Source organism: Pimephales promelas, chromosome 23, assembly GCF_988280905.1.
Source record: "Pimephales promelas chromosome 23, fPimPro1.hap1.1, whole genome shotgun sequence".
NCBI classification, from domain to species: domain Eukaryota; kingdom Metazoa; phylum Chordata; class Actinopteri; order Cypriniformes; family Leuciscidae; genus Pimephales; species Pimephales promelas.
The window spans coordinates 8,677,398-8,699,549 of NC_142791.1; the positions used below are offsets into that span (position 1 = coordinate 8,677,398).

Here is a 22,152-nt window from a genome sequence, read left to right on the forward strand (position 1 = left end):
CAGAGATTGTAAAAAAAGAAATGGGTCTCAAAAGAGGAAAAAAAATGTTGGCATAAATATTTTTTTCAAAATCTTTCAGTAAAAAGTCAGTAGCTTATAAATATGAAACCATTTTGTCAATAGTGTAGAATAGCCTAGCCTTAATGGTAACACAACTTTACATTTGAGTCATTTTAAACCTTTTAAAGAATTTTTTAACATTCAATTTCATGTTATTTTTTTTTCTGTAGGCTATGATCCTGCAAAATAAAACGTCTGATATTATGTTTTTTGAATGTTTTAGTTCACTACACTGCATCCCTCGTGGCAAATCAACAACCCTGTGCTCCTCCAGAAATGTTTAAATATTTACATAGAGATGCAATGTGAAGTTTATGTTGGGGTTTTAGGGGATGTGATTTTATACATAATTGAAGCATTGCATCACAGCTTTCATCAGCAGTGTGAACACGACACACACATTCCCGCAGACTTTCCCATCTGCTCGCGGTCTTCATCTCCCAACATGTGAAATCGGACACCTACTTTCTCAACCCTTCCCAAACAGTCTTATCTGCACTTCCAGCTGTCACTACAACAGTACATTCGCACAATTCAAACTTTAACAGAAGCAACTGACTCCACAAGTTCAGAAGATCGACATCGATAAAAAGTCGCCGTTAGCTTGCAGTTTAAGAAAACGGGAGAAGAAACACGGACGGAGGGCGGGTGGAAAGCCAAATCCAAAGGGGTGTTTCCTCTCCAGCAGAGGAAGCATTGAAGTAGCGAGAAATAATTCACTAAACTGTGCGAAATGTGTAGATATATTGACGTTTAGGTGACAGACGCGATGTCGACATCAGTTTGCCGATAAAAGGTGAGTGAATAATGTCAACATCTTTCAGGAAAAAAAAAAACAGGAACTGGAGGGGCTCAGCAGCGATCCAACTTCATCAGTTGTAAAATTAAGTATAAGTGTATGATTGATAGGAAAAAAAAAACCTCCTGAAGATGTTTATAAAGATGCACGTAGTCATGCGTCACGAAGCAAACAGAAAAGCTGCTTCACTTCGATGTGATGGGGCTGAGTTGGTTTCTCTGACAATAATAAGGATTTTAATGTAGCATGGGTTTCCTTTTTAGTGTCTTAATTTTGTCTCGCATGGTAACAATGACACGAACAATGAAAGAGAGATACCAACTTTTATGTGTTAATAGCCTATACGTAACTTTACAAAAATGTGGTAAATGTATTTTTCCAAGCCTGTCTCCTCAAGGAGTTTGACATGTCCCCGGCCATGTTTCCAAATTCTCCTGTGTTAGGAAATATGCCCCAGTTTGATTGCAAAATTGCACATTTTCTATAAAACTTTCAACCCTGTTGCTTCAGGCATGATTTTAAAGGCCTAACGTTAATAACATGTTTAGTTTTCACAAATATTAAGAAATATTAATATTTCACAACTATTGTCAACATTGATAATAAGAAATGCTTCTTGAACAGCAGATCAGCATTTTAGAATGATTTCAGAAGGATGATGTGACACTGAAAATTCTTCTTTGCACCACTGGAATAAATTATTTTAAATATACTAAAATATAAAAACATTATTTTAAGTTGTAATAATATTTTCACTATATTACTGATAGAACACAATATTTTGAACAAAGAAATGTGTTGAGGTGATAAAAGAATTTCAAAAACAACTTAACAAAAATAACAAATTTTTTAACAATATAGTACATTTTAAATCTTGAATTGCCACAACTAACTTTTTCACTGAAAGATTTTCTGACAGGGTGTTTAAAATCTTAAAGAAATATGCTTTAAAAATAACTTTTTTAGGCTCTAAAACCTACCCATGGATAACAGATAAATGTGCAGTACCATTTATACAGTTTCCAACATTGATAATAAATCAGCATTTTAGAATGATTTCTGAAGGAACATTTATCTGAAGACTGGAGTAATGATGCTTTGCATCACAGAAATAAATTTGAAAATATATTAAAAAAGAAAAGCATTATTTTAAATGGTAATAATATTTCACAATATTACTGGATTTTTTCAGTATTTTCAAATCAAATAAATGCAGGCGTGATAAGCTTAAAATACTTTTTTCAAAAACAATAAAAAGAAAATACTTTTGACCAGTGCTGAATGTCTATATGATATATTTCAAAATAATTTAGCTTTATGAAAGTTTTGGAAATTATCTTAATTCTTTTTATTTAATTATATTAATCATTTCATGGCATTAAATGCATGTGCAAATGGATGTGCTTTTAGCCTGTCTATGTTGGACTAGCTTAACTCTCCAACGGATGGAGGAGAATCCAGACAGCGACAGGCATTATGAGAGGACCACAGATGACCCCTCACCCTCTGGCCAGGGGACCAAACAGAAGAGTGATGAGACCCCCCTGGGTGATCACAACCTACCCATCATGCAGTGGGAGGATTTAAGTTTACGAATTGCAGAGCTAGAAAGGCAGGAGGAGGAAAGGAGGACAAAGGCAGAGGTAACATTTTATCTAGACTTTATATGTATAGATTATAACACCAAGTTTGGATTAATTGTGATGTTTGCTGCATTTATTTGACCTAAAATTCAGTAAAACATTTCTTATTATTATCACCTCATTATTGACCTCCTTGTGTTTTAGAGTCTGGGTTTATCAGAGCGAGACAGAATACTTGGATGCTGGACAGGGTCAAAACACCATTCACTCCACCGGGAGCCATGGACCGATGAGAACGACTACAGTCCCTGCCGTGTTCCTGTCATAACATCACGGTATTACACATGAGCAGGTTCATAATGTTGAGACGTGTTGTTCTGATGTTTCTATTCAAATGTTCACTGTGTGTTTCCATGAAACAGATTTAATAGTCCTAAAAATCTTCAGCTCTGTTTCATCAACAACAGCGAGAGCGAGGGGGAGGATGACGAAGGAGCATCTAGCAAAGAGGTGGGAGCAGATAGTCGTGATAGTAGTTTCCCTGAGTTTTTTAAGTTGTATCTCAGGTCATGATTTAAGAGGCTGCAAAAAAGCATTAGGTTTTTGTCATCCTCAGAGCTCATGTGAGGCGGAGGTACGTGGGAGTTGCTCTCTGGGGCTAAAACAGGAAGTGAAAACAGCTCTCAGGGCTCTCAGAGACAAGCTATTGGCCGAACAGAAAGAGAAAGAGGTGAGGGGTTTCAAAGGCATATAGTTCACCTAAGAGTATGGTCTGTCTGTCATTCATGGAACACAAAAGGTGATATTTTAAAAGTGGAGCTTGTAATGGGGACTGAAGCTTTCAAGTTTCAAAATTGATTCAAGAGCACCATAAAAGTATCATTTGAGATATCTACTTTTGTGTTCCACAGTATAAAGTTAGACAGGATCACATAAGTAGATGATGATGGGAAAATGACCTTGTTTCCAGAAGTAATTTTCTCTTTTATGTTCTTAAAAAAAACTTCAATAAAGAGATCTTTTCATGTACCAAACCTACCAGCTCTGGTATGAGTCACATTACAAAATTTCACTTGAATTATATAATATATCAATATGCTTTCTCTTATACTCAACAAGGCTGCATTTATTTGATCAAAATTACAATAAAAAAAACAGTATTATTGTGAAACATTATTACGATGTTGAATTACTGTTTTCTATTTTAATCCATTTTAAAAATGGTATTTGTTCCTAGGGATGGGACAAAATATCGTTTGGGCGATATATTGGTGTCTTTCTTAATGCGATGCGATAATCGATACGCTGGCGCCAAATATCAATATTTTAATGAGTAACCGAGCACTGGTACGCACTGGAGCGTTTTAAAGCAGGCGTCTAGCAGCGGATCCTGATATATCCACTGATAGGTGCCTGGTTTCAAATGCTCCCGTGCATACATGTGTAATCGCTCGGTGAAGAGATTTTTTAAGGATTGATCTTTCAATCCTTGAAGGATTGATCTATCACATCACAGACATATATGTTGAACGCGTGAACACAATGGCCAATAAGAGGCGTTTAAGAATCCGCTCAAAATGCTAAAGGGAAATGTTGGTATCCTCATGTTTTTAAAAGTTTAAAACACTGAAGTTGGTACCTTTGACAACACTTGTCTAAGGTTTATTTTAAGGAAGCTGGTAAACACTGAGATGTTCCCAGGTTTAAATAAAAGAGGTTGGCAAATTTTGAAATGTACCAGATTTTTTTCTTTGGGTCATTACGTCACATCTGTACACATGAAGAAGAGTTCTCGGCTAGTTTAAGCTATATTGTGTGTGAGGATGTTGGAGGTGGAGATTTATAGCCTTTTCTCACAGCACTTCATATAACTAAACTTGTCAATTTGATGGTGGATCCAGAAAGGTTCAAATGACAATCACCAGTGACAGATTCAATTCAAAAGAATTTTTTTTGTGCGACTGCCTTTGTGATCATTCATTTCTCTGGTATTTATTATTTTCATATTTCTGTTTTCATTTCAGCAAGAAGTCACCCGCAGTAACGTGAACATAAGGAGAAAGATTCTTAGCCTTAGTGATCTGCAGACATGCTCTTTACTGCAGCTGAATGCGCTCAGGGCCTCACTGAATGAAGACATTCAAGGTATCTTTTTCCTCAAGGGTACAACATAAATATTTTTTTAAATAAAAAAATGCCGCTCACAAATGTGTTATGATTTCCATGCTTCTTTAAACACTTATCCAAAATGGTTTGGCACCTTTAAAATGACATTGATATTTACTCATACACTAATTTGATTTGTGCTTTTAGATTTGAGCTCAGAACTGGTGAAACATCTTGTAGTACGAGATCACCTTCGGAATAAGCAAGACGCTCTTCTCCTGGATGTACAGGATATGACGACATTGTGAATGACTTTTGTTTGCAACAAAACTGCATTCTGCAGTTCAACATTGGCACTTTCTGAAAGCATTAATTTACTGTTACTCATCCTGTGGACTAACAAGCCAGAATATCCTGTTTGTTCTTGAAGAAATGTAGCCCTCAAAGAAACTTTTGCTAAAAAATGTGAGTCACATTGATTATGGTCACAAGTTTTATTGTGAAAAAAAGTGCCTTAACAAAACCTAATGGCTCTGATTCATGTCCCATCACTTATGATTTAGTTTTGCATTTGTAAATAGAGAATATAACAAGCTGCTGTTAAAGCCATATACGATCAATAACTGTGATGTATTAATCATCCGTTACATTAAGCATTCCATTGAAAAACAGTATGTAATCGTCATATGAATATAAATGGTGTGAATTATGCTGTCATATGAATGTGCCTTACAACTTTCCTGTGTATCAAACTTAAACATGAGAATGAATATCTCAGTGCTAAATATTCACAATAATTTAATAAATCATTTATTTTGTACTTTATACAGAGTCATCAGCCTTTTTGTGTAATTAGAAATGCAAGTAGTGGAATCATGACAATTATGCTATACATATTCTGCAAAAAATTAAGTGATACTTAAAGTCGGTGTGAAACGGAGGTTGCGATAGTCTTTTCTTCTCTATTGTGATGTATATACAGGTGAAACAGCTTCTCAAACAAGAATAAATTCAGGCCGGGGCTTGATTTTGCCCATCGGGAATTGATTTGATGGTTGTGGTCTGCTATTGGTCGATCTCATGTGAGTAACAGGTTGTTCTACCCTCAAGGCAATAAATACATCATCAGAGAAGAGATGTCACTGCAAGAGGGTGGGTAAGTTTGATTAAAGACTAAAAAGACCATATGAATTGAAAAAAAAAAAACAATTATGTGCATAATGATATAAATCATTTATAATAAATACAAAAAAAGGAATCATCAATTTTGATTATATGGTGACTTTACAGCCGTTTGGGGGTTAATCAGACTTAAAGAACCTTTTGTTGAACCTCTCGATAACCATTTTAAGGTGCCTCAAGTATCCTAGAACAAATAATCGATTCAACTTTTTTTAAAGTTTGTTTTTAATGAAATATATGTGTGTGTGTATGTGTACATGCACACAATATATATATATATATATATATATATATATATGGTTTGATGTGAATGATGGGCCACTTCAGTGTTACTGAAAAGGTTTGAGGGGAGTACATAAAACAAGTTGGAAACTGCTGCATTGTTATACATTGTAAAAATAATTTGTACGGATTTGGTTAGCCCTGGTAAGCTTTAAAGGTAACACTTTACTTGAAGGGGTCTGCATAAGACTGACATGACACCATCATAATCATCACGACATATGTTATGAATATGAAGGAATTTTTATGCATGTTTATGACAACTGTCATCAAGTATCATTCGCTCAGTTATGCCATTTTTAATGCAAATATGACATTGTTTGAGATGTCTTTGTTATGACAACTTGACATTACTAAGACAACACAACCTGTCATAAACATGACATAGCAGATTTATTATCAAACTTAAGAAACCACCTAGCTTTATTGGTTAACATTACATTAAACTGCCATGTGGTTGGTTTTGACATTGGCTGTCATGAAGCCATTATAACTTTTTAATGACAAAACGAAAAATATTCATGACACAGTTATAATGCCTCATGACAGCAAATGTCAAAGCCAACCACATGACAGTTTAACTTCATTTTATGTCAAGTTGTCATGACAAATACACTGACAGGTTATGATTTTATGGTTTATGTCAAGATGTCATAACAAAGACATCTCAAACATTGTCATATTTGCATTAAAAATGTCATCACTGAGCGAAAGACACTTAATGACAGTTGTCATAAACATGCATAAACTCTACTTAATATTCAAGACATGTCATGGTTATGAAGGTGTAATGTCAGTCTTATGCACACTCCTTCAAGTAAAGTGTTACAGTTTCGCATAATGAACCTGTGTGTTGAACATAAATTTAATCAACTGCATGCAGCTCATCTGATTGACCATTCAAGCACAGTGAGTGAGTGAGAGAGAGAGAGAGAGAGAGAGAGAGAGAGAGAGAACGAACAAGAGAGGGCAAAGAGGCAAGACAGAAAAGAAGGAAGCACAAAGAATTACTGATTGAGACATGATTAGTAAAATTTTGTTAGATCTGGATAGTAAATTGACAAAGTAATTTGTAATCAGAGACTGTAGTTGCAGTGCAGCAAAACATACACAGCACTGAACTTTTCGTCCTGACCTTTTATCAGATGCGTGAAGAAATTAATGCATTTTGGCTGCACATTGGAGTTACCTTTTTCCGCTGACCTTTAAACAGGTAAGATATTTCATATAGATCTATCAAAACAAAACAGTGGGGTGGGAGTTGCTTTAAATGAATAAAGATTACCTAGTCATATATATATATATATATATATCTCAATAATACTTTCAAATTTCTCTAGTTTACATTTTCAAACTTTTAATTCTCAAATCATGGTGTTTATAATTGATATGCACACTTTTATGTTGAACTGTATGCTGGATTGGGTTTCCGCTCAGCGATTCTTGTCTGAATGAATGAGTATTAATTATTTACTAGAACATACCTCCAAGAACACATGATACTGTAATACCAAAGCTGCCTCCGTAGTACACAGGAATATTTATTAAGCAACAAACTCACGTATTTCATGAACTAAACATGGACATTGCCATAAGTACTTCTTGTTATGTAGGTACTATACATATAGATGAATGCATCAGCCATGTCTTGACATAAATTAGGCATCTTAACACAGTTTTCATTGCAAACGAGGTTAGGTAGGTCAGGAAGTGGCGCGTGCTGATACCTCTAATTTGTGCAAAGTCAAACTGCAAAGCAAAACAACTTGTCTAATACATGGGACACACAAAAATGGGGGATGGAAAGATGAATGAAGGGTTTAGGGAACGGTTTGTTACTGATTGATGGGGCAATAGACCAGAAGAGGCCGAATCAGCATTGTAGACAGAGAAAGTTGAAGGGCTGAGTCATTGGTCAACCTGCAGTTTGCTTGACTGCAAACACGAAAGTTCAGATTTACAAAGCAATCACTGTAAAGATATGTAACGTTCATCTGTTTTCTCTATCTCGAGCGATGTCCTCCTCACAGGATATCCTCAAGGTTGAAGGATGTGGTGCTTCTAGATTGAGTTGAAGAGGTCCAGAGAAGACAGTGATGTGGCTTTGTGGTTACAGCTGATCATGAAGACCACGGCTTCAGTCTCCAACGCATCCGTGCAGGCAGATGTTCGAAACCACAGCGCGCTGCACAGCTGTAGCATCGACGAGTCCTACAAGTATGTCATCTTGCCTCTGTGCTACTCCTTGACCTTCTTGCTCAGCCTTGTCCTGAACTCCACCGTCCTCCTGCGGTCCTACCGGTGCAAGAGTGGCCGTCAGTGGAACACTTCGCTGATCTACATGGTCAATCTGGCCTCCACGGATCTGATGTACAGCTTCTCATTGCCGTTCCTCGTGGCTAGCTACGTGATGCGTGACCACTGGGTTTTCGGAGACTTCATGTGCAGGCTGGTGCGTTTCTTGTTTTACTTCAACCTATACTGCAGCATCTTCTTCCTCACCTGTATATCTGTCCATCGCTACATGGGCATCTGCCATCCGATTAGAACCATCACCTTGGAGAGCAAGCGGGTTGTTCGAGGCATTTGCGCTGCCGTTTGGGTCATAGTGTTCATACTTACGTGCCCCATCGTCCGGTTTGCCAAAACAGGGGATGTTTTGAGGAAACTCGGAGGTGGAGTGAATGAAGGAGTCGATTCTTGGTCGGAAGGTGCTGGAAAAGTCGAGGTGGAGGTATACAGGAACTGTTGGGATGACGCAATAGACACAGAGTTTTCAGAATACGTGCCTTACGGAATCGTTCTGCACCTTCTGGGCTTCTTTTTCCCTTTTATCGTCATTGCGTGGTGCTATTCGCAGGTGGTGCGGACCATTTTCCTGACGCTACATTCCCAGCCACAGGTGCAGGAGGAAGGGGGAATGTGTGGTGGGGTGGAAGGGGTCAAGGACAGGACGTCCGTGTCCATCTCGGGCTCTCAGCACGCACCGTACCTCAACAGGCGTCGCAAGTCCATCAAAACCATCATCGCCATCACCATCCTGTTCGCACTGTGTTTTCTGCCCTTCCACATAACACGCACACTCTTCCTCGTCCTCAAAGAAACGAAGGCCGCCGATTGCCAAACCATGCGGATGGTTTCCATTTGCTACAAGATAACTCGGCCGCTGGCTTCCTGCAATTCGTGGCTCAATGCGCTCCTTTATTTCTTAACAGGAGACAAAAGCTTAGCCTGCTGTGGACGGTCCGACGCCGGTCATAACACCCACCTTCTCTGGCCTTTACAGATTCTTGGAGGACAGAAAGAGGCTGAGGATCAAGAGCAAGGCAATTCACATAAAGCAGCCGAAGCTCAGGAAAGTGACTCGAAATCATCCGGAATAACATAAATGAGGTTGGGAATGCACAAAGGGACAGACCTACTTTACATGCTTCAGATTTCATATTTATTTATTCATTAATATTACTGAGTAATTTCACACAGTCTTGAGTATTACAGCATGTTTAATGCTAGTATGCGACCGAGCAGTTATAACCAGCCACCTCTTTTAAACATTATGTTTTTGTGTTTTTTTTTTGTGATGGATATTTGGTGAGTAAAAAATGTAAAATCAGTAAATATTAATAAAGTAATAATTCATCAAAGTATAAAATTGGCATTGCTTAAGCACTCAATAAGTTATTAATTGCTGAGTGACCAGAATTGAAGTACTGTTAACAGGCCAAAATAATAAACAAAACAAACAGGAAGTAAAAAGTTACTAATTTACATCTTGTGACAATTAAACTGATTCGCCAACATTATCAGCAAGGCATGTCCTGTTTGTTGTAGAGATCCTGAAACGGTTGAATTGCACATCCCTAGTGTTTTAAAATATAAGGCCTGGCGTGAATAAAACTGCATTTTAATGAATGTCAAAGATAGAATCACACATGCACTTTGTCTAAATGAAACCTTAAAAGCTGAAACACTTTCATCCCGTGTAATTTATTATGCTTCATCTATGCTTGAATTTGTAATTCCTCAGCATTTGTCAATTCATAAGAAACAACACCAGATATTTTTTTATGAATGGTATATAATTTCAGATGAGGATGGTTTCGGTGATGAGGAACGTGATCCTTTTTTCAAATGAGAAGAACTCATGTGAAAGTGTCTACAGATACAGTCCGAAACACGGAACACATTAAAAGTTTTCCGGTCATTTATTAATTTAGAAAATAAAACATATTTCCCCCAACCAAATATTGTGCGTCCTCTTGTGCAACAGCGCCTGGCTCTGGTAGATAAGAGAACTGCACACAGAGATAAAGCACTGTGCTCAAGAGAAGTGAATATGTGGCTTGCTGCATATTATTTTGCCAATTATTCTGACCTTGTTGCAAGAGATTGCATATCAGATAATTTTTAAATCAATACGATTAATGAGACTTTTAATGTTATTTTAATTGAAGATTAATCCAAAAGGATCACCTTGGGGGTGACTGTCATAGTACATCAGTAATGCTCTACAAACTGCATTCAAACTGTATTAAAGTTAAATTAGGCTTTTGTACAACAAATAGTACTATTTTGTTGATTGTTGATTTCATTTGTTAACATTAGTACTAATATATTATGTATAAACATGAATGAACAATAGCACATTTATAAATCAGCATTAACCAAAATTAATAAATAATGTGGAAAATATTTTGCAAAAAAGTTCACAATAGGCTACCTAATGCAATTACTAATGTTAACAAATGAATTCGTATTTCAAAATAGTACTATTTACTTACACCAAAAACTTAATTTAACTTTAATACAGTTTAAATACAGTTTTGTAGAGCATGACTGATGTATTAAAATTTTACTACAGTCAACCAAGTTGATTCTTTTGGATTAATCCTCATTGAAAAAAAACTTAAATGTCTCATTAATCTTATTAATTTAAAGTAAAAAAAACTATTTATCTGATATGCAAACTCTTGCAACAAGGCCAGAGTAATTGGCAAAAGAATATGCAGCAAGCCACATATTCACTTCTCTTGAGCACAGTGCTTTATCTCTATGTGCAGTTCTCTTGTCTACCAGAGCCAGGCGCTGTTGCACAGGGGGGCGCACAATCTCTATTTGGTTGCGGGAAATATATGTTTTATTTTCTAAATTAAGAAATGACTGGAAAACTTTTAATGTATCCCGTGTTTCGGACTGTACCAGTAGACACTTTCAGATGAGGACGCTTTCACCGACGATCACATGTTTGATCAGGATTTTGTTAAGTCATTTTTCCGACTGCTTAAAAAACTAGCAGGTAAACTTGATAAATAAGCCGTGGCATAAAGCTTCACCTTTATCACGACATTTGACCGCAAACACCAGAAAGCTTATTTTTGGACTACTTTGATCTGTCTTCATTTCGCTTATGTGCTGTTTGCGCTTTTCGCTGTTTTATTTACTCTGTTTGGATAAGTTGTTTTGGATTAAAAAGCCAAAGGACCTTGTCGAGTTATTGGCTGTGCATTGAACATAGCGCTGAATGTACTAATCTTATGGTCTGAATAGGAAAAAATCTCCTTAATGCACACGAATAACTGTACAAGCTTCATGTTTACGCCGACGAAATCAACCTGAGGAGTTTATACCAAGTTTGTTTGCGAACCGATAAACAAGCTGTAGCGCGAGCTCACAGCTGGTCGTCACATTACTGTACAAAGCTGACAGTGTTTCATTTTAAACTTCAACAAAATGCGATAGACACGGGAAAGCAGTCAACCAGTTAAATTGGATCGGGTATTTTGGCGTGAGGCCTGCTGGTCGGGCTTTTGCCGGGGGAGAGTTGGTGCTCTGGCCGCTTCAGGGGGCGTTCAGCCCGGCCGTGAGTGACGCACAGCCTCGGTGCCAGAGGACGAGCTATGGAGAGGATGGAGGTGGACCAGTGCGCAGGCGCAGGAGGAGCCCTCCGAAGGTCGAACAGCGCCCCCATGATCACGAATGTTAGGTGAGGGAATTGCACTTATAGCTGAGAGAATGCAACAGAATATATTTACCCGGTTTCACCCGAGGCTCAGACTAAAATGCATGTTTGAGCTGTTTTAACTGAAAACAACATTGTTTTGTCTTAAGATTCACACCAGTAATGTTTTTTTTCTATGGCACGTTTTACTGTAAAAACTACTTAAATGCCTTAATTGACCAAAGGCCTGATCCTGGTTTAGACCCTGTGAAAGTCTGTGAAACCGGGCCATGATGTTTAAAAAGTAATAAACACTGCAAATAATGTATAAAACAAATGTATTCTTTGAAATGTCCAACTTTTCAGTGATGGGACGACAGTGTTTAGCTCCAATAGTTCGGCTCGGTATCGTCGGAGCAGTGTGTCTGTAAATCCGAGCTTTCCCTCTCGGGTGAGTGTTCAGATGGTCTGTGAATGTCAGTTTTGGACATTTATATATTTTTTAAACTTCGAAGAAGTAAATAAAATATTATATTTGTGTTGCAGACCCTCCCATTGTCCCCGTTCTCCCTGTCATGTGAGAGATCCGAACACAAGAGACAGGTGAGAACTAAAGAATCGATAATGCAAGATTAGCAACACATGAAATGTTCTTAACTCCCCACCACCGACCATAGAGGGTTATCACCGACGTCACGTTCTGGGCGGTAACCCGGATGAGCGGCCATTATGGAGGCACTCGAATGTAAACAACAGCATGAACTGCACTGTTAATGTACTACTGAACACATTGTTACACTAAAAAAAAAAAAAAAAAAAAAAACCCGCGGTAGATGCGAAATCATATAGAAAAAGACATATCAAGCAGGAGAGAGCGCAATGTTTTGACAAACTAAAGTTAATATGTGGTAAAGTTAAAGGTCGGAATGAGCTAACGTTAGCTTCTCTAGCCCGTACTGCAATTCTTCCTTCAATTTCTTATCCCGACATAGGCTACATTCAGATTGCCAGCCCAAAAAGCACATGAAATCCGTTTCAAGCTACACCCATATGTGGTTTGAAATCCTATTCACATATCAGGACATATGCCTCAGTCTGAATGATCGGATTCGACCGGCAGCATGAGCAAGTTGTCAAACTGATAAAAAGCTATTTATGTAACACGTCACGCCATAAAAGTATAAATAAATGTTTACCTGCTCAACAAAAAGTCAGCCGTGCCCGTGTCAGCGTCGGTTTTCAGTCCCAGATCTCCCTGAAGCTTCCTCCAACGGTCAAAGTGGACCCTATATTTATCCTACTTAGAGTCCGGCGTTACATTTTTCTATCTCTGCTCTTTCCTCTACATACTTTCTCTTTCGTCCAAACTTTACAGTGGTGCAAGCAGGGGCCGCTTGCTGCTGTCGTTTATATTTTTATCCATTGCTTTAGCCATTGCTGATCTGACGCTACTTAGCTAGCTACCATACACTGTCTGTCAGCTGTTTGCTCGCGCAAGGAGGGGGCGGGGTCGGGTGCGGTTGGGTTGGAGACGCAAGCGCGAGGCGGAGTTTCAAGTGGAGCTGGTGATTGGATGAGAGCAATTGACCATTGTAAGCTGTCCAGCTGGACAACTTACTTTGGTAAACTTCTCTGCGGCTGTACAGCCAATAGAGTGAATGGATTTTTTTTTCATTCTTTTTTCTATTTATATTGTTAGGATTGTACTATATAACCATAACAAGCATATAAGCAAGGATATTAATAATGAACAATCTTTGAAATCATATACCCTAGCTTTAAAACTTAAAAAACTTTTAAAAATACAATAAAGAAATACAATAAAAATAAAGGAACACCAATAGCTCAGATTTGCATATAAAACAGAAAGATATTAAAAATATCTCAAAATATTTCAAAAAGGTGCTGAAGAGGACCAGGATTCAATTACCTGAGAGTTATACAATTGCAATATTCCTTTTAAAGTAATAAGGCGAAGATAAGTTTCCAAATAGTTCAGATATGGGGCCCAGACTTTATAAAACTGGCATGTTTTTTGACGTAATAAAACATAAGCATTGGTAGTTTTTTACTGCATGAGAAATATTCAATCAAGTGAGGTTTTATTGTACAATGCTTTTCTTCCAGATTGAGAACATGGAGCTCACTTTGAGAGGGAGTTTACAGAGACTAAGGTAGCTAGATATACATAAGTGAACAGTTTATTATCAAAATATCTTTTTAACTGATTTTGTGCCCCCTCATCTTAGTGCCTCATCTGCTGTTCCCCTCCCTCCTGTGAGTCATTGGCATGGCCATCTGTCTCCAGTGAGTATTTCACTCTATTCAGGGTTATCAGTGTCTATCCGTTGTCATTCTTTTTAGTCATCTCTCTCTGTATGTCCCACACAGGGATTCCATTCCCAGGACAGCGGTGTCACTCCTAATTCCTCACCTAGTCCAACTCGAAGGTTTCGAGGGTAAGTTTGTGAACAAAACCACAGTATTAGAACGTATATCCTTCAGAAGTCAAAACTACTAGGATTGTTTTTCCGAATGTGGTCTCATATTTATTCATTTCAAAATGTAAGATATAGAAATATCCGTTCTGAACCAAGTTTTTGATGTGTTTTTGATCGAACAGAGGATCTGTGAGCTCTGGAGTGAGATGGCCATCGGTTGCACCTTTGAAAAGGAAAGGTAGTAATATTCTGAATCACAATCTGTCGTTTCTAAAAGGCATTTGCAAAAGAACATTTTAATCTGTTATCAGATCTAATGAATATAGAGAAAGAACTTTTGAATGTTTTATTAGTAACATTTTCTTTGCATGGAGTAACTAAAGCATCATTTAGAAGTTTGGGGTCGGAATGATTTTTAAATGTTTTTAAAGAAGTCTCTTATGCTCATTTAAGGCTGCATTTATTTAATACAAAAAAACACAGTAAAACAGTTATATTATGAAATATTATTACAATATTACCAGCTTAAATATGTAATTTATTCCTGTGATGCAATGCTGACTTTTCAGCATCATTAATCCAGTCTTCGGTGTCACATGGTTCTTCATTTGGGGCTTCTTATTATTAATAGATTTAGTTGTCATGACATTTTCAGTCTATTTATTTTTTTTCCTCTTCTCCATTCAGGTGGCGTGGAATCGGACGGTCCGCCTAAAAAGCTCTTTGTTGCTGGAGTCACAGACCCTGCTCACATAACCAGTTACACAGTCAGGTGAGTTCTGTAAAGATGCTTCAATAATAAACTGAACAGAATCTCATGCCTCATGAGTACCAACTTCAGTGCTTAATGGCTCTCTTCACACATACAGTGTTTCCCAGTCAGTGGACTCTTCCTCTGGGACCGCCCCCGTCGGTTCAAACACCCCGGCCAGCCCCCTGTCCCTCTCCCCCCCGCCCCCCTTCACCTCACACCACCCCAGCATCTAAACCTCAGTATTCATCACACCAGAGTCCAGAGATTTGGACTCAAGGTGTTGTTAAATGAAGACCAAACGTCAACATTAAGTTCTCTCCCTGTTTTCCTTCTTCTTATTTTGGTGCTTTGATGAGTCTTTCAGCTGAATCACTTCTGAAGGAAATTCGTCCAAGTTGTGACTTTGATTTTAGAGGAAATCAAGATGCAATATATGAAGACAAGGATGTTTCTGACATGACAACATGGACGCTGCAGGCTATCATGCAATTTGTGAATAATTATGGATCTTCTGTGCCTACAGAATAGTGTGTTGTATATCTGAAATAGTATCTGCAATAACACACTGCAATCAAAGTGGTGAATCTGGACACAACGACCCATTCCTCCGTGTACAGACCAGTTTTGCTCTTCTTTGCTTTCCTTATGTTGTGGCAAAACACTTTTGTATTTTGGTACATCTTCAGCTTCCATTAATGGGGTCCAACAGTCTGGGAAAATTTCCAGAATCCATTGACAAAATGAATAAGGATAGAGAGTATTAAAATCGGTTGGCCGTAGAGGTCAACTTTTTGTATAAATGTGTATAAATATGTGAATAATCGAATATTATTTTGGTTTCTTTTGTTCCCCAGTTTATCCAAGGGGTCTGATATCTGTAAATATGTTTATTTTTCCATATAGCGTTTAGCTCAGACTGAACTTTTTAAGTTTGAAAAATATTCTTTAAATCATTTGAAATGAGACCAGCGCATTCAGGCAACTCTCACATTTTTCTTCTCTTAACGCTTACAAAAAAACAAGTACTGTAAAGACTAGACGTCTAACATCGCGTCTAGAACCTAGTGTTGGAATATAGGCAAAGCACTTTCAGTGAAAAGTCCACATTGTAAACTGACCTAGAGCCTGAGAATGTATCCCGTCTGAGGCAAGATGCTTTTAAATCTGTTTTTCCATCATGAAACCCTAAACGAGACCCTTTAGTTGTGAATTGTGTACACAAAATTAGGGTTTGAGTGTATTACTAAACACATAAAGCTTCATTGATACAATCACAGTTTCAGCGGATATCATACTCTTCCTCTTGTACTATTTGCACAGTGTTAGATATCAAAGTTGCTGTTACATGAGTGGGATCATTTTTACTTTTATTGTAAAGCATCGGGTTTATTTGTTTGAATCATTTCACTTGGGAAACATTCAGTTCTTTGAGTCGAGAACAGTCTGTCCTGAGTGTTTAGTCGTAGTGTGCTCTTCACAAGATGGATTTAACTCGTTTTTTTACTCTCCTCTAGCTTTTAAGTTGATCTACTTTTTGTGTATCTGCAAGTATCAGGTGCAGTAGCTCTGGATTGTGTCTTTAGTTCTGGTGTTTGAGCTGGATATTTTATAAGGCTTGTTGAAAATGATTATATTATCCAAAAAAAGTCACATGCTGCAGTTAATTGAACTGGAAGCCCTCCTAAAACAAGTGTCCTATGATACTTCACAACGTTATGCAAATTATGTTGCTTGTGGCGTCTGTTGTATTGTTATTTATGGATGTGTAAAGGCCCTGGTTGCAGTACAAATAATAACAATGTAAAGATATATGTCACATTCTTGATTCCCAAAGTCTTTATTTTATTGTCACCGGCAGCTTGTTGGTCTGTAAAGCTGCACGTCAGACATTCTAAGCTGTTCCTCTGTTTCCATATTCACATATCAGGAGGAATATGGCTCATTCTTCGCTATAAAATCATTGCCTTGTATTTTTACTCATTTAGTTTTTAATTCGCGGTAATGACAATGCCTTACAGGTTTTGAGTCTTGAAGTTTTAATTCCAAAGTTACTTGCACTGTTTGTAATTTTGCAATTTCCAGTCGAGGTCGTTGACATTTCAAAGATTGATGCCAATGTATATGGGTCTTTTAAAAGTGATTACAAATGTGCAATATGCATTACTATTGCTGGAATTAGTATTTGTCACATTCACCGGGATAATCAGTTTCATGTATTTATCAAGAAACTGAAGGGAAGACTTGAGATATGTTTGTTCTGAATCCGTTTTTTATTAATTTCCCTCTATTATCTAAAATATGTACAATGTCTATTATTTTATTTTTTTCGGATTTGCCATAAGATCTGTTGTGTCTGTGTCGGAGATGGTCATGATTTGTCTTTTTTTTTTTTTCCTCAAATGATTGAGTGCTGTTACTAAATGGATTGTGAGCACACGAAAAACTATGTAAAGGAATGCCAAAGCCGATAGATTTTGATGATCAGTTGTTCAAGTTGTAAATATATTCTAAAAGGCAGAAAAAAAAATTAAGAGAAAGATGGATATTTTTGACGTATAAGTAGCAAAAGTACATTTATTCCCTATCACCCAAGATGAATGTCCAATTATCAGAGAAGAAATATCATTTATCATTAAATGAAATGTATATGATACTATATATTCTAAATATGAAGAAGATCCTAATAAAAACTCATTTTATTGATTTGCATGTTGTCTTAGATGCTGAGCTAAGACGTTGTACGTCAAGCTGATTAGTTCATATAATATTTAAACAGGTATGTCTTGTGTGTTCTGTTGAAATGACCCATTTAATAATGTTAAAATAATATATACATACAATAGAAGCTGCACCTAGCATACAGTGACCGTGAAAAAAATGGTACAATTCTATTTTTGATTGCATGCTGAAACTTTTACATTACAGTCAGCATCATATGTCACTTCACAAAGATTACTTTAGTAAAAAGGGCCTATTAAAATACAAAAAAGTAGTTTGACACCACCTGTAAACCCTTTTTCAACTGCGGGTAAAGCAGATCACACAACATGAACCACAAAAAACATTTTCCATCTTCCATTAGATTCCTTTACATTAGATAAAAAGAAAAAAAACCTACTTTTATACTCGTACTTCTTCACTGAAATGGGTCGAGAATGGTTGGTGATGTAGTAGAGATTTGGTCTAGCGTAATTTGGACCCACAGTGGAAAAGGTATAAGGTGCCAACTGTTGCTTTCACCATTCTGTTTATATCACGATCAAACCGCAGAATCTTTACATGTGTTGTCCTTAATAATCTTTGTCCCTGTTGCCCTGAATATCACTTTGATTGACCAATGAAAATCAGCGGGACAGCAGGGGCAAATCACTGGAGTTCATTATTAGACTGGAGTCCAAATTCAAGTTCTCTGACAGAAAAAAAAGGAAAAGAAAAGCGTCAACACACTTTTCCACTTGTTAAAGATGATGATGCAAGTTTTTTAATGTCATAATACATAATATTAGCCCAGTTTATTGTTCATTGTCTAATAGCTCGGTTTCCACCTGGTATTAAAGGGATAGTTCACCCAAAAATTAAAATTCTGTCAGTATTTACTCACCCTCATGTTGTTCCGAGAATACTTTTTGTGTGCAAAAACAAACATAAATAATGATTTTATTTCAACTATTCACTTCCTTCTCTTTGCGCCTCTAGTCAGTTAACGTAGTGTAATTGCGTAGAGCTATGGCACACGTAGGCTCACTATTGGCCGATGCTGGTCATGTGTGTGATGCGTGTGACGTACAACAACAGATCATACGCTGTTAAACTAGTAACCTGACTAGGCCCAGAGAGAAGGACATGAATAGTTGAAATATTGAACAAAACATTTTTTTTTTTTTTGTCTTTTGATGACGAGAACACTTTTTCATTCGATAAAAGCCACTGTAGTCACTTGGACTATTTTAACGATGTCTTTAATAATTTTTCGAGGCTGGCAAGTTTCAATCCCTCAAGAAGCCTATGGACTAGTATGTAGGAGTGATCCAGCTCTCAGATTTCATCAAAAATATCTTAATTCGTGTTCCAAAAATGAACGAAGGTCTTACGGGGTTGGAACAACATGAGGGTGAGTAAATACCGACAGAATTTTCATTTTTGGGTGAACTATCCGTTCTGTTTTGGTCGATCGGATCACAAGTGGACGACACAAAATACAGGTGTAAATGGGGTCTAAACCGTTTTGAGCTTGCCCACTTTCTACCACTTCCCGAGGTATTTGAAAACACATTTGACTGGATTCTTTTCATAGTGTTAAAATACACACTTCACCTTTAAAGGAATCATTTACCCAAAAAATAAAAAAAATAAAAATTTATTCAACCCTCTATTCTTTCCAAAGCTGTATGACTTTCTTCTGTAAGAATAACATTCAATGGAAATTAGGTTTTCAAACTTTAAAACTGAGGCAAAAGCACCATAAAGGGGTTTGGAACTAAACAAGGGTGAATAAATGATGTCAATGTCATTTTTGGGTAATCATCCCTTTCAATGCATTTAAAATGGGACTCACCTTGGTCGAAGTTCGGTTTTTTAGTGGAGCCCTCTCCTAGCCCCTCAATATCCACCAAATCACTGTTCACATCGGAGTCATTGAGAGCACTCAGAGTCACATCTGATAATAGAGAGTCAGCGCATTAATATAACCACATTTGTAAACTGATATTGTTAATGATATATGCTTTCATTTTTTTTATCCTTTGTATTCAGAAAGTGAGTCACCTGCTGGTTTAGGGTTTTTTATTGCTGGCTGTAAAGATGAAGAACTCTGCAATCCAGTTGTGACAACAACCTGCGTGGTCGGAACAGTGATCCCAGTTGGGGCCACCGATGCAGGAGGCAGTGCCAGCGACACTGTGGTTTTCTTCATAGTTTTTTTAGGTGACTCTGCAGTGAGAGGAACCCTGCTGTCCTCATACAGCTTCCTCTTTACTGTGGTCTTAATCTGGGCACTACAAGAAGACAAGGAAAAAGAGTGAGTGGTTGGGGACATTTTATTTAATATTCAACAATATTATTGATCTGCCTGCATTGACAAAATTATATGAGAAGTGAACGATGACGTCACGTTTTCTCCAGAGCAGATATATATATATATATATATATATATATATATATATATAAATTAAATATCAGCTTAAGCTGGTCTGTGATGCTATTTTCTTCTGGAAACAAACTCTGTTGTTTATTTTCACGTCATATCTGTATTGTAAAAAGCGCTATAAAAATAAAGGTGACTTGACTAGATTTGTGGTGCAATACTATGCATTTATTCAATCAAAAATACAGTAAAAACACTAATATTGTGAAATACAAATACACAATTTTTAAGCATTTTGATAAATATTTTAAAATGTAATTTACTCCTGTGATGCAAAGCTGAATTTTTTAGCATTATTACCCATTAATCATTCACAATTATTACATTACATTATCATTATTATACAGTCTTCAGTGTCACAGGATCCACAAAATCATTCTAATAGGATTATTTTCTGACAAGAAACATTTTTTTATTATTATCAAATGTTCAAAATAGTGGGGTTGTTTCATATTTTTTTGTTGAAATTCAGATACACTGTCATTTAATCATTTGGGGTGAGTAAGATTTAATAAAAATTCAACAAGGATGCATTTAATTACTTCAAATGACAGTTAAGACATTTATAATGTGACTGTTCATGTAGTTAAAATATCTATATTTCAAATAAATACCATTTTAAACATTCTATTTATTAAAGATTTATTAAAGACAAAAATATTAAGCAGCAAAAAGTTTTTAACATGAATAATACTAAGAACCATTATTAATGGTTCATGGCAAATAAAATTTCAAACAATCAATAATTCAACACTAAATCATCATAATAGAATCATGTTACAGTGAAGTTAAGACTGATGCTGAAAATCAGCTTTGCATCACATAAATAAATTACATATTCAAATAAAAATAAAAAAAGTTATTTTAAATGTTTAATATATCGATCAAATAAATGCAGCCTTGATGAGACTTTAAAAACATTAAAACTTTTAATTATTCAAAACTTTTTATATTCTTGACTGTAATTTACTTTATTCTTTTTTTAAACACTGTATTTCATAGAATTAGAACTTTTTAAAAAACAATTGTATAGCTATAACGTAATACACACTTACACTGTACGCTCCTTTATGACTGAGCTGATGCTGTTCAAATCTTCACCGAAGCGGCGAACTGCAGATCGCAGCATCTCAATCTCAGTGTCGGTCCATTTTGCTCTGAGAGAAGGGAAAATGGGTCATTTATAAAACATTGACTATACTTAAACGATAGAACAAAATTAATTAGACTATTTAACAGGAGAGAAGACAAGAATAGATTTGAAACACCGCAGATGCAGTTTCAGCATCTCACCCTGCAGGAGAAGAGTCAGCCACTGGATGCAGCTGCATGGTCAGTTCGCCAAGTTTAGAGAATGCCGAGCCTGCAGCCGAGAAGATCTCACCCACCTGATAGACATCGATATGTTACTATTATTGAATATAAATTACTTACGAATATTTCTGATGCCGTACGACGCAAGTTTTTTACCTTTGTGGAGGCCGAAGTCATGCTGGAGTGATGAACTGAAATAAAAAGACCTGACACAAATTCAAAACACAATCTAGTCGAGTTTCAATCAGCGGCGCTGAAAAGCTGAAACTACCGGTTTTAAATGACCACTGCAGTCATTTAGCGACCTTGTGTACGAAATTATAATGCTAACGTTATCATATATCTATCAAAAAGTATCTATAATAAGCAAGAACGCAACATAATAGTTCGAACTAAAAATTCCCAGAATACAATGCGCTTCGAAAACGAGGCGTGTAATTGGTCGGCCCTTAGCCAATCAAATGATTTCAAACGATCTGCGCAACATACGTACGAAAATAGCCGAGTGGTGGCGAATAAGCTTACGGAACTAGTCGAACAAACCCGAGTG

General features: G+C 36.8%; 4 protein-coding genes across 5 annotated transcripts; 3 read left to right on the plus strand and 1 right to left on the minus strand.

Annotated features, from left to right (window-relative positions):
- Positions 1–463: 463 nt before the first annotated feature.
- Positions 464–5,373, plus strand: LOC120481798 (schwannomin-interacting protein 1). Of its 2 annotated transcripts, none has more exons than XM_039675620.2 (7): positions 464–856; positions 2,270–2,502; positions 2,647–2,777; positions 2,865–2,952; positions 3,059–3,172; positions 4,467–4,587; positions 4,756–5,373. In XM_039675620.2, exons 2-7 carry the CDS (start codon positions 2,305–2,307, stop codon positions 4,854–4,856), a joined length of 753 nt encoding a protein of 250 aa, XP_039531554.1. In that variant the 5' UTR covers positions 464–856; positions 2,270–2,304; the 3' UTR covers positions 4,857–5,373. The 2 variants fall into 2 exon arrangements, with proteins under 2 accessions (XP_039531554.1, XP_039531556.1); XM_039675622.2 differs by having other exon boundaries at positions 2,289–2,502.
- Positions 5,374–7,919: 2,546 nt separating this feature from the next.
- LOC120482062 (P2Y purinoceptor 3) lies at positions 7,920–10,109 on the plus strand. Its single transcript, XM_039676026.2, has one exon. It carries the CDS (start codon positions 8,135–8,137, stop codon positions 9,398–9,400), a length of 1,266 nt encoding a protein of 421 aa, XP_039531960.2. The 5' UTR covers positions 7,920–8,134; the 3' UTR covers positions 9,401–10,109.
- Positions 10,110–11,081: 972 nt separating this feature from the next.
- LOC120482420 (P2R1A-PPP2R2A-interacting phosphatase regulator 1) lies at positions 11,082–17,852 on the plus strand. The gene is made up of 9 exons (XM_039676739.2): positions 11,082–11,995; positions 12,317–12,401; positions 12,497–12,553; positions 14,078–14,124; positions 14,200–14,257; positions 14,342–14,409; positions 14,574–14,629; positions 15,079–15,163; positions 15,261–17,852. Exons 1-9 carry the CDS (start codon positions 11,910–11,912, stop codon positions 15,376–15,378), a joined length of 660 nt encoding a protein of 219 aa, XP_039532673.2. The 5' UTR covers positions 11,082–11,909; the 3' UTR covers positions 15,379–17,852.
- bacc1 (BPTF associated chromatin complex component 1) lies at positions 17,520–22,029 on the minus strand. The gene is made up of 6 exons (XM_039676741.2): positions 21,759–22,029; positions 21,582–21,676; positions 21,344–21,445; positions 19,910–20,139; positions 19,701–19,802; positions 17,520–18,554 (listed from the first exon to the last, which is right to left on the minus strand). The coding sequence occupies exons 1-6, from the start codon at positions 21,777–21,779 to the stop codon at positions 18,490–18,492; spliced, it is 615 nt and encodes a 204-aa protein (XP_039532675.1). The 5' UTR covers positions 21,780–22,029; the 3' UTR covers positions 17,520–18,489.
- Between the last annotated feature and the right edge of the window lie 123 nt (positions 22,030–22,152).

Excerpts from the sequence above, each read along its gene's own strand:
- LOC120481798 (XM_039675620.2), top strand. The coding sequence starts at position 2,305 with ATGGAGGAGAATCCAGACAGCGACAGGCATTATGAGAGGACCACAGAT. Across the intron at positions 2,503-2,646 it reads AAAGGAGGACAAAGGCAGAG|AGTCTGGGTTTATCAGAGCG; the intron begins GTAACATTTTAT and ends CTTGTGTTTTAG. Across the intron at positions 3,173-4,466 it reads CCGAACAGAAAGAGAAAGAG|CAAGAAGTCACCCGCAGTAA; the intron begins GTGAGGGGTTTC and ends TTTTCATTTCAG.
- LOC120482062 (XM_039676026.2), top strand. The coding sequence starts at position 8,135 with ATGAAGACCACGGCTTCAGTCTCCAACGCATCCGTGCAGGCAGATGTT.
- LOC120482420 (XM_039676739.2), top strand. The coding sequence starts at position 11,910 with ATGGAGAGGATGGAGGTGGACCAGTGCGCAGGCGCAGGAGGAGCCCTC. Across the intron at positions 14,410-14,573 it reads CCAACTCGAAGGTTTCGAGG|AGGATCTGTGAGCTCTGGAG; the intron begins GTAAGTTTGTGA and ends TTGATCGAACAG. Across the intron at positions 14,630-15,078 it reads TGCACCTTTGAAAAGGAAAG|GTGGCGTGGAATCGGACGGT; the intron begins GTAGTAATATTC and ends TTCTCCATTCAG.
- bacc1 (XM_039676741.2), bottom strand. The coding sequence starts at position 21,779 with ATGACTTCGGCCTCCACAAAG. Across the intron at positions 21,677-21,758 it reads TGACTTCGGCCTCCACAAAG|GTGGGTGAGATCTTCTCGGC; the intron begins GTAAAAAACTTG and ends GATGTCTATCAG. Across the intron at positions 19,803-19,909 it reads AAAAAACCCTAAACCAGCAG|ATGTGACTCTGAGTGCTCTC; the intron begins GTGACTCACTTT and ends CTCTATTATCAG.